This window comes from Condylura cristata, unplaced genomic scaffold (assembly GCF_000260355.1).
Source record: "Condylura cristata isolate star-nosed mole 26May11 unplaced genomic scaffold, ConCri1.0 scaffold00001, whole genome shotgun sequence".
Lineage (NCBI taxonomy): Eukaryota > Metazoa > Chordata > Mammalia > Eulipotyphla > Talpidae > Condylura > Condylura cristata.
The window spans coordinates 59,812,722-59,825,317 of record NW_004567102.1 but is presented as its reverse complement, the minus strand read 5'-3'; the positions used below and the strand labels follow the sequence as shown (position 1 = coordinate 59,825,317).

Here is a 12,596-nt window from a genome sequence, read left to right as displayed (position 1 = left end):
AGAACTGGGGTACAGGCCAGAGGTGCAGGGGCGGTGAGAGGACTCCCCAAAGACAGAGTGGGGAACAGAACAGGCAGATTGACAAAGTACGCTGCTGAAGGGAGCAGTGGGTGAGTCAGCAGAGGTCTACCTCGCCATGTGGGTCATCTCGGGGGCGGGGATAGAACTTATGCTTTAGCTTCTTAATGCTGTGCTTTAACCCGCTGCACCACCAGGGAAGGCCCAGCAGTGATTGTTTTTTAAAGTTTTATTTATTTATGCATACAGAACTGGGCTGCATACAGAACTTGTGCTGCATGGAGAGCTTCATAATGCGGTGCTTTAACCCGTTGTGCCACCAGTGAGAGCCTATAGTAGTGATTTTTTTAAAAACTAGATGCCAACTTGTAGGGATGACTAGGTCTCTCACTGTCATTTTGATTTTTATTTTCCTGATAAGTGTGATTGTGCCTATTTGCTATCTATATGTCTTCTTTGGAAGACCTTTTGTTTAGTCCTTGTTCCCATTTACTGATATGGTGGTATTGATAGTTCACTATGCAGACACCTTTCAGTTTAATGAATCACCTTAGATTATCTTCATGGAATTAAAGCAAGGAAGCTTCTCTGATGCAGTTTCTCCTCTGAGCACTTAGCAAACATTTTTACTTCAGAAATATTGAACTCAAAAGGTCTCAGATTTCTTACATTTATCACTAGAATTTTAGTCTTAGAAACATTTTAAATGAAAGTAATTGTAATAAAGTAAAAATGGAAATCAACAGACTACCATAAACCAAAGACATTCTATGGGGACGGAGATGGGGTAGGGTCAAAACTGCGGTGGGAAAGTTCATGGGGTTATGGTGACGGCACACGGGTGAGGTGGTGGTGGGAAGTCCACGGGGATTACAACTGAGATGAAAGTATGCTAAGACAATAATAATTTTACATGTAAAAGGAAACCTAGGTAGGAAAAAATATCTAATTTAGAGATAATTTAGAGAACAGGAATGGTTAGGACAAAATGTGTGTTCTCTTTTGACAATGCTCATTTTCATCAGCTACTATCTAAAATAATTCTCTAATCTCATGTCCCATTTTAGTTCCTGTTACAGTGATTTATTTCCTGTATTTTATTTACAAATTGTATATATGTAATTTGTCAGTCTTTTTGTCTATTTAACTTATTGTTGCCTCAAAAAACATTACCTAACACATAGTTGTATCCATCCAGTAAATATTTGTTGATAAATTGAAGAATGTAAATAAATAGAAAGGGATAGATGAATTAATTTAGTTTTATTCACATTGAATAACATATACTACTATAGTCTACAAAAGCTTATCACTTTAAGTGTGTCTTTATATTTCATCATCTTTAAATCTGATTAATATCGGTGATTATTGAAGTTTCATCTCTTCCTTAGTTAATGCAGGGAGATAAAAATGTGATAGGGCTTGCAAATGATGAACTCCTTAAATGTGTCCCAAATTCTGTTGTGCACTAGGCATAATGCTTTTAATTTAAAAATAAAATTTTCTAAATGAGGCCCTCCTTGGTGGCGCAGTGGGTTAAAGCACTACACTTAGAAGCTTAAGCCACTTCCTCTGAGTTCCATCTCCGCCTGTCCTGGTGGCACTGCAGACCTCTCCTGACCCACCCGCTGCTCCCCTCAGCAGCTCCCCTCAGCAGTGTGCTTCTTCGATTTGCCTGTTCTGCTCCCCACTCTGTTCCTGGTGAATCCTCTCATCCTCTGCATCTCTGGCCTGTACCCCAGTTCTTTATGACTAAATAAATCTTAAAAAAAAAATCTAAATGAGAGAAAGAGAGATCATCTTTACTACTTAAATTCTGTTTAAATTTCTGAAATTTTAATTGAATTGGTTTAACTCCAAGCTAAGAACATGTTGGCAAACAATTAATGTAAGTACATGCTCTAGAACTAACCTTACTTGTGCTGTTTGCATTCATCTAAGGGATTACGAATAATGCCTTTTTAATACTGTAACTTCACTTTATTTATTATTTTTTTCTGTTTTATATCAGCAGGTAAGGCTCCAGTTAAGTGATCTCTATTGATGGGCAATTATTTTTATTATGAGATAAATTCCAGTAGATTTATACAAATTTGTATTTACAAACTTCTTTATTCCATTAGGCCCTGTTGTAATCTTGTTTGCAAATTATATAAACATATAAACCATTTTTCACTTATTCACATATTAACTAATATTATGACTTTATTTCATGAAATCACTTATATTCTTTTTTTCCTCAGATCACTCAAGTCAGGAATAGGCATAGCATTTAAATTTCTCACTCAACTGTAATTTATAGGGATTAAGCTTAAAAATTACATTTTAGCTTCTGATCCAAAATCTCAAATATATACTAAAAGAAAAAAAAAGTCAATATTTCCCCCTATCACTATATACCACAATATAAAATTCTTATAGGTTATAAATTATTCCTTGACTCTATACATTTAGTAATAATTGCTCCTATTACAAAGTAATAGAACAGAGATCTTTCACTTTTTATCATGAATATTTCATCCATTTATGTGGACTATTTTTGACTTTTGAAGAATGGACCCATACATTTTAAAAATAAAACTATGTTTTAGATGAAAAATTTCAAATCCTGTTATAAGCAAGTTCAGATAATCATACTTAGTTCAGTTAATCTTCAAAATGTTGAAAAAACACACACGTTATATTTTCAACTATTATCAGTTGTCTTGAGACCTTCATATAATGAAATGATTTCAGAAGATTCGAAGTCAGTATCCCCCCCACCCCCCAGGATTAAGTTCCCTGTTTTGACAAAGAGTGACATAAAAGAAGCATTGCTTAAGGAATAAATATCTGTCTGAAAGTATTTGAATTAGAAAAAAAATCAGTTCACTTGTATTCATTTTAACTTGGGCTCAAAGTTTAAGTCAGGGAACTGAGTCTGGACTCATTGCTTACATTTCTGATAGTTCACTGAATAGTTTTTCATGATCAATATATTAACAGAAAACTTGGAATTTCTTAAATCAGAAGGTGGTAAATACTTTCAGACAGCCTAGGCTTACAAAAAAACTCGTTTAGTTTTTCTCTTTGAATTTAGCAACTAGAATATTAAGTTAGATAAGTGTCATGCATATAAATTGAGTTTAGGAAGGTATTATCTGAGTTTTTCACAATATCCTTGTAGACAAAACAGAAATGGAGGTTGAATAATAGAGCAGTTAAGTGTATTATTCCCACACTTTGATTAATATATTGTACTAAGATGGAATTGAACTTCTGAAAGTATGCTGAAGAACTTAGGCCTTGGAAGTAGGGCCTTGAAAATTTTATCTAACATAGATAATGGTTCAAACAATCTGTAGGCATCAAACTTCCACAGAGGGAAACATTATCCAACAAAGTAAATATTATCAAATATCCCAGCAAGCTTGAAATTGTATTTTTTTTTTTTTGTGAAGTTAGCCATACACACACAGGGTTAATGATGGTTTAATAGTACCTCAGAAAACCTTCTGTCCTGTCAGTTGGTTGTATTGCATTCCTCTCTAGCATACTAAAAGGCTGGCAGAGATTTTGGTTTTAGTTTGTAAATTCAGCCTTGGAACAAGCTGCACTGAAAAGCCAGACTAAGAAAAAACTGTCTTCCAGTGAAAATCAGGCTTAATTAAAAGGCTTCAACTAAATTCTGCATATTATGGCAAAATCAATTTATAATTATAAAAAAATCAGATTAATTTCAACCCAATCAGAAAATTGTCAAGAGGAATTTTGTTTTTGTTGCTATTGCAGCTGTTTTTGCCAGAACATGTTGACAGGAAGACCAGATTGAGAGAAGCCAATTGAATACTAAGCTCTTAAAAGACAAAAGTATGCATAGTATTAGAAATAATTTACTATTCGAGGGAATAGATGAAACATGTACAGTATTTTGTCAGCTCTCTTTTGCAAATAGGTTTCCTGCATTGTCCTTATGTAACTTGAGTTCCCCTGAATTCAGTTCTGACACTATCACTCTGTATAAGCCTTGGTCACCTTATTTAACTTCTCTCGGCTTCAGCTTCCTTCACTGTATAATTAGGAAGTAAAATAATACCTACTTCATAGAATTATGAAGAATCAAATGAAGTGATACCTGTAACGTACTTCTAGACCATTATTAGGCTCATAGCAAGTACTTCCAAAAAACAAAAGCAACTTAGCAGTTATTTGAATTTCTATATCCCTGTCCCCATCTAAAACACATTCTTCTGATCTTATTTCTGTAAGAAAAAGATATATAAAGAACACAATAAAGGGCAGACAGTTTTCTTTAGAGGCTACAGCTAGACTATGTACTCTGATTGTTTCCCAAACTCCCTAATGTCTTACAATACATAGGGAGTAATACCCTGAATATACATGACCTCTCTATCAGGATTAATCTGACGTTGCATCTGATCCATGTCTGGTCCCTCATTTAACAAGCTAAGATTTTTCATCTGTCTAGTCACCACACATGCCCATGAACCCCTCACTTGAGTTGAAAATTTAACAAAAGCCATTCTTTGCAGAAACCAAATTCTCTATGAATTCTCCTGAACCTAAGTACCTCTAAAGTGTTTATTAGAATTGATATATCTAAACTCCACACACACACACCGCCCCCCCCCCCGCCTCCACCTAATAAAACAGAATGTTTATGATAGGAACATGAATTTTCTTGTAAAAGAAATTGTAAAATTTTTGCATACAATTTTAAGTTCCTTGAAACCTTTTGAACATGTAAAATTGTATTTCCAGTGCTTGAATCCAGAATACCAACACCAGGAGTTCAAAAAATTGGGGGATATTGGTCCAGGAGTTTCAGATTTTCCTTAGCAACACAGGAAGAATATTCTGGTGGGGGTGGGAGAGAATTATTTGTAAGTTATGTCTCTACCACTTCATCAGGAAAAGACATCTCTTTTGTATATGATAGATCAGAACACACAGAGAATCATCTCTAGCAAGAGTAAAGAGCAGAACACAAAACACTTCTCTTATCTAACTCATTTAATTGTTTTGGGTCTTCCTATATCAGATATGGATTAAAGCAAATCCTTTGTTAAGTGACCTCAGTGTATAGTAAGTTTTGTACCTTTTGTGGTAAACTTTTATGTGCATCCTGGTGTTTATGCATCAGAATTAAGTCTGCATTCCAGGTTAAAGGTAAATCAAAGGTGACATACCATTTTTGCCCACTATTTATTAGTACTATTACATCTTTTTAAAATCACTTTTCAAATATACTAATAGTTAAATTTCTGGGAAAGAATACAATAGAAAATACCTAAACTTAGTCTGAAAAATCTCAAAACTAAGAATTATAATGTTACACTTGATAATTTTATGCTTTGTATCTTTATACCTCCGAAAGACCATATCTTCCATTCAAACTGACAGAACAGGCCCCATTTTTTGTCTGAACTTAACTCCTGTGCTGCTTCTAGTATACTAAATTGTGTTTTATTGATTAGGCTTATTAGTCTAATCAATACTTTTAAAAAGTGTTTGTGGGCCTTCTATTTTAATATTCTCAGTAGTAAAAAACAGTAGATTCATGTTTATTTTTATTCCAAAAGTTTTATTGTTTTTATTATATGATTTCTCCATGTCTCCACTACCAATTCAATAAATTTATATTTGAAACTGAATTCTATATACAAAGAATAGAGAGAAGCTGTGTATATGCCCTATCATAATACAGAATAAAGACAGTATGGTGATTTAGAATGGTAATTTTTAATGTTTTTTGATGATTCAATATTTGAAACCCAGAATTAATATAAAAGCAAAACATTAGGCACACTGGTTGAAAAGCTAATGAGTATAAAAGAAAAATTCATTGTGCTCAAAATTAACTCTAACAAACTGCTGTAATGGACACCCATTTTAAATAATAAACTTTTTTTGAACAAGTAATGCATTTTTATATAAAATGGAAAGCTTTATATTATTTAATTATTCTGCCTATTTAAAGAATAAGGGAATTCATGTTTTTAGAGTTCAGTAGACTTCTATAAATGAAATAAGGAAATGATCTTTTATAACTTGAATAATAATCTGTCGGTCTAAATGGTCATACTTACAAAGGAAAGATACCCACTACAAGGTCATTAGAGAACATTTAGGATAAAATGAAAAATATCCCACTTTGAGAACAGTAAGTAGAATTCAGAGATTCTAAATTTTATTCAGACTAAAATTGCATGTAAATTTTAAATAATGAAATACTTCATTTAAAACATGCTTCTTTAAAATGAATATTTAATTTTAATTTTTGAAATGAGACCTTAATAGCCTTATTGCTCTCTTTATGGGTAGCTCTTCAGTGTATTCATAAGGGTATTTTCTCTTTATTTTAAAATTAGTGCCCACAATAGAAGTCATAATTTTAAAAAATACATGCTATGGAAAAAATATTTTAAAACCAAGTAATAGCCATAGTTATCCATAAGTAGTTCTTATTCTTCAATTGTACAATAATTTAAAAATATTTTACACTTTTTTTTTGCCCAGAAAGATTAAAAGTTTTGTTCAGATACTATCTTCTCCTATTGTAATTTACTTTTAATGACTATAGCATTCTTTTATAAATCATGAATATGTACTAAAACAATTTTTTTCTGGCATTGGGTTTTTATCTCTTATTAGAATAACATATTAGTTTAATTCCTATCCAATTTAGGTTTACTTTTGGTGAAGAGTTGTTCATCAAATCACACATAGTTATAATGAAGATAATATACAAAGTCATCTTAATTCCCTGGCTACAACAGGCAACTGTTTAAAGTGAATTCTTGAGCAGTAAGATAGGTTGACCTTACTTTGTTTTTATTTTCTTAAACAAAGAACAAAATAAAATACTTTTTGTAGGAGAAAATTTTACAAGACCGATTATTTTTGTTATTCATTAGATGGACATCTTCCCGTTGAAACAGTGGCTTATACAGAAAACCAGAGACAAGATCTTTCTTGGAAGTTCAATATACACATTAGCCTGTCTTATTCACCTTTATGTGTTCATTATATAGCCAAAAACCTTACTAACAATATTGGAATGAATGGCCTGTTGAATAAAAAAATGAAAGAAAGGATAACATCACAATTATTTTGAAATTAGGAGTTGAAATTTTTATTTTGGAAGGTATTAATGGTGTAATGGTGTAATGGTATTATGAAGCAGTAACTTTAATTTCTCTAGTGATAATCTCAAACTAATTGGTTAGTAAATTTCTTAAGTACCAATTAACGTTTCCCCCAAATCACATGATTCAAGCTAATATGTGGCAAAATAAGTGGAATGTTCTCCCAAGTTATTTATTTGAAAGTTGTAAATTATTATTAACCTGTAAGTAGCCAGTGATATACAAGTACTTTAAAAAATCCACTCTTACTAGCTTTGTTTGAGATTTTCCTAGCTTCCCTGCCTTGATATCTCCCATGAATAGTCTCTGAAAAAATATCTGTACATGGTAATATATTGTCTTTATTCTTTTAAATTATTTTTGATTTATGTTGTAACTCATGCCTTTAAATGTTACTAATTTGAACAGTATGAATTGTTTAAAAAATTTTTACATTCTTCCAGTCTCCTAATGTAATAAATAATTAAGAATGGTATTTCTTCTGCAGAATTTTGTTACTGTTACTTTGAAGTCTAGGTAATACATAACAAGTATGTAGAGTTGCTAAAATGAATAGTCAAAAAATTCACTAAAAGTCTTTAAAATTCTAAATGGATTTCCATGTTCTTTTTTATTTTTGAGTCCCTCAGTTTGGGTACTAGCCATTAAATTTCAAGTTTGTACAGACATGCATAGTAATGATATTGTGAATTGCAAGCTGTTGAAGGCTTTATGAACAATAGCTGTAGAACAGAATTTCTTGTATTATTATAGTATTGTTAGGTAAGGCTTAGGGTCTTTACAAGTTGCAAATGTTAACAGTCATAATATTATATCCAGAACATTAGCAGGAGTTCATTATGTAGGAATTTTTGTTAACTATAAAAGCACTTTGGTTTGAAAACAAACAATGTTCTTTAATGATTTCTTCCTATTAAATACATACACAGCCTACTCAATAAAGAATAATTATACTTTACTAGTACTATATAAACCATGTGTGGAAAAAAAATTCATCAGATATCCAAAATCCATTAATTTAGTATTGTATATCTATTTGCAAGAATAAAGACAGGAGAATGAACTTCTCTTTTTAATTTTTGACAGGAAGAAGCAGTGCATGGATTTCGAGTGAGTGATTATTTTGAATACATGGAAATTTTGGAGCAAAACTACCGACCAGTGCTATTAAGAGATATGAGGAATATTAGAGTGCAAAGCTCATAGGTCCTGGAAAGCACAGCTTGACTTTAAAAGGAAATAAAGACCTTGATTGTCCACACAAAAAGGATGCATCCATAGCAGCACATTTTGTGACTGCACATATTGTAAATCAATACTGAGACCAACTATCTAATTATATTTTTGGCATTATCTATATATAATATATACAAATAGGCATTAGCTCAATTTTTCAGATTTGTTGTTTTGTAAAGTTGTTTTAAAATCAGATTTAACTAATGATTCCTTATATTTAAGAACTTCTCAACCAACATTTCCTTGACCAGATGATTAAAATATTTTTTCCAATAGGTTTGGGAAGAAATATCAGTACTGTACATAATCATTTGAATGGACAGAGTGTCATGGGAACAAGGCTAAGATAGTTGTTTTCTTCACTTTTGGTGACTGTATATAGAGAGGAAAATAGAGAAAACCATAACTACTTATGTTACATCCTGAGATGTGATTGTTTTTGTAAGAATTCATTTTGATATTATCAATTTATATTTTTTTCATTTGAAATGTGGTTGTTGCATGGTTCATTTAGAAGACAGCTTGGTTATTTCATACTGATAATCATTTGACCCTCAGTTGTTACACATTTTCCTTAGTGATGGATTTGATTTATTCTGAACTTGAAAATGTTAAGGAAACTAGCTTGCTTAATTATTGTAAATAACAATATTGTTTTCATTTTATTTAAATAGAAGTTTGCTTAATAAGATTAATGTAATATGGAAGGGTCTATTTTCTTATAACTGTCACATTTAATATATAAAAGGTAATACAAAAGTAAATGATTTTTCAATCAGCACTTTCAGCATATTTTTAAAATTTTGGGTAGAGGTCATTTTGTATTGCTCATATTTAGTATACATCAACCCCTAAAAGGCCATTCTGAATTTTTTTTCCCAGCCAAAAATGGCTCATCTACAAAATTGTTTTAACTTTTAGTATAATAAAACAACTTGCACCATATTGTTTACAGTTTTGTGATATTTAGGCTATTGCAACTTAAATTTCAAAAGTCAGATTTTGTGCTGTAAATACCAATAATAACTCGTCAGTAATGGTGTTCAAAAGGGCACCATTGAGAAAAGAAATAAGAGCAAGTTAATTTGACTTATCATTCACTTTAGCTTTGATATGAGTTAAGTACGACTTTTAGGACCCACAACACAAATCTTTGCCTACTTTCAAACTTAATTTTGAAAAGCTTTTCCACAGAAGCTATAATATATGTTTATGTATAATATATGTTCTATTTCTTCATTTAGGTAGAAAAAAAAACAACACTGTTCTTGGGTTATTGCTTTTGTTCCTAAAAACTGAAAACCTTTCATTTAGACACTTTCCTACTAATTGGAAATACAAATGGAGAAGGAACTATAATAATTTCATAATATTTGCTGGTGGTTTTGATTGGTGACTGAAGTAAGATCTAGAAAATAACAGTGACATTTTGTAAAATGGCATCTAGTGGAGCCAGAAGTCTTTTGTTTTCACTTAATAAATAAGAAATGTCTATGAACAATAACACAGCAATTTGCTTGGTGAATTAAAGTGAAAATATGGTGGTTTGTAGAGTTACCATTGTGAATTTTTTTAGCTTTTAATGTAAATGGAGACAGAAGATGGGCATTCTAGAAGTTATTTTCTCAGCAAAATAGGAAATGTCATTAGCTAACAGGATGGTTAAAATCTTGCAGGTTTTATGAAATTAGAGTAAATGAAATAATTTAAAGGAGTGAATGGACAAGGAAAATATGATACAGTGGTGAAGAAATGACTTAGCAAATTATATGCTTTTCTCACTCATTGTGAAGGGTCAGGATCAAGTTATTATATGTTCTTGTGTGTTGAGCAATTGTTTGTTTTGGAGTGCATGAGAGGGATGTGAAATTACTAGAAAATAGTTTCACTTAACTGCTTCAAATTAAAATTTTGGAAGAGAATGATAATGAAAGTGAATTACTGACAATGGAAGATGAGATCACTGAACAAAATTGGAGTCAAGATGCTCCAGTCGTCTTTTGTGTATTGAAGTGACCAAAATTTTAACAAGAAGTATTTCTGGATAGTTTGAAAATGAACACAAGTTAATAATTGTAGCAATTCCTCAAAGGGCTAAAATGGGTTTACTATATGACCTAGTAGTTCCATTTCTAGGCATCTATTCAGAGTATCAAAATGCCAATTCAAAAGGAAACCTTCACTACTATGTTTATAGGAGTACTGTTTACAATAACCAAGCTATGGAAACAAGCTAAATGTCCCATAATTGATAAGTGGATCAAGGAGGTGGGGGTACAGCTATAAAGTGGAATACTACTCAGCAATCAAAAAGATACACGCATGCCACTAGCAGTGATATGGATGGAACTGGAAAGCATTATGCTAAGCTAGTTGAACCAGAAGAAGATAGATAAATTTCAAATGGTTTTACTTGTATGTGGAATCCAGAGAAACTAAGCAAAAGATCAGACAAAGGTAAATTATAAGACTAACAATTGAAAGCTGACCATAGAACTGAGATACTCCAGAGGGGAGTGGGAGAGAGACAGGGAAGTAAAGAATGAGGTGGGGAAGAAGAGTGTCACTTTGGTAGTGGGGAAACAACATGGAACCTGAGGAGAGACACCCTATATTGTGAAAAATTAAAGATGTTTAAAAAATTTTGTTGAAAAGTTAAAATCTTCAAGGATTAGTTTGTAAAGAAAAAAATCAAGTCTGAGAGGCAAGAACAGAAATCAAAGACAAGTACACAGTAATTATTTTAAATATATATAGAAAATAAATGATATTTTGAGGCTTTTGGTTCACTGAACCAAAAAAGGTACAAATGATAATATGACAAATACTTAGACTTCTACAAAGTTGAGAAAGAAAACTCTTTAAAAGACATTCTCAAAGTATAAGCCATAAACTAGAATTCAATTTACAAAATATCTACAGGGGTAACTAACTAAAATGAAAATTATACCAGTCTTCTAAGCAGGAATGTTCATTCACCTGATGATGAAAGCCAATGACCCATCAAACAGGTTCTGGAAGGCAAAGATCTTTCCTCTTAAGACTTGACATTAGAGGGGAAAATTGTGTTTCAAAACCATCTTTCTCCTAGAGCTTAAGGTGAGATGATGTTATAAAACTTTGGGAAGAGTGTTTCTATGTTCTTCAGGTTCTATGTGCATAAGTCTTGGCATGCACTTTGCTATTACATGCCTGTACATAGGTCACAAATCACATAGTGTTATATCTTCACACCTAGGCATAATTCTTGGTGTTATAATGAAGCAAAGATCACCACTGGGTTACGACAGACACCCCCCAAGAGAGCTACTTTTGGGCTATCATATTTTCTATATCATGTATATCTCAAATCTCATGATTCGAGCTGTATTAGCTATTAGCATTCCCTGTTCTGCACTTAATTCCTCTTACTCTCGGTTTAGTTGTTGGTAAAATGGGTATGATGCTAGGACTTACCTTGTAATTAGAATGTATTGCATGTGTTCAAATTTATTAAGCATTTCATAAATCACAGTTATTATTTGCCACTGTGTGGTTAGTTGGTGGCAACATAGCCTAGAACCTAGTTCTTTTGATTTCAAGTTCCTTTTCCAACTGTCTTATTTATTCATTAATTTTGTTACTCGATATACCTGCATTAAATTCCTATTGTGCACCGTTTTGTTAGGTTTAGTTCTAAGGTCCTCTTAGACTTTTCCAGGACTAACAGATTATACTTTCCTATTTATGTTGTTCATACTAGCTATAAAGTGGCAAGAAAAAATCCTGTACAAGCCAAGGTTAGGTAAATTTTTGTATTTTCCCCAAATTTTGTAATTTTTCTCCCTATTTAGAAAGCTGAATATCTTTATAATCTAGATTTAGTGATGTTGACCAGATCATTGTAAAAATAGATTACCAATGTTTTTTAATTGCTTTATAATTTACAGTGATATTACTGATTTCTAGCTGCAAAATTGACATACCTGCAGTTTTTTTTTTTTTCCCCCAACATAATATTAGGAGAGTTACTAAAGTAGGTACCAATGTAGTTGCTTATGAGTTTAAATAGGTTCAGGTCAGAAAGCTTCACATAAATTCTAAATCTTCATCACTAGCCATGTTTTAGCTTTTAAAATCAGTTACTACTTTGGCTCATTTTCCACCCCATATTCTACTATTGGCAGTAGGCCACCATAAAATGCTAAGGGCCAT

General features: G+C 32.0%; 1 protein-coding gene across 1 annotated transcript in view; it reads left to right on the top strand.

The window, feature by feature from the left end:
• Positions 1-9,868, top strand: part of TBC1D32 (TBC1 domain family, member 32) — a 95,310-nt gene extending 85,442 nt beyond the window's left edge. The window contains exon 22 of the mRNA XM_012722895.1: positions 8,253-9,868. Within this exon, the coding sequence (XP_012578349.1) occupies positions 8,253-8,372 (120 nt within the window). The 3' untranslated portion in view covers positions 8,373-9,868. The remainder of the gene's footprint in view (positions 1-8,252) is intronic.
• The last annotated feature ends 2,728 nt before the right edge of the window (positions 9,869-12,596 follow it).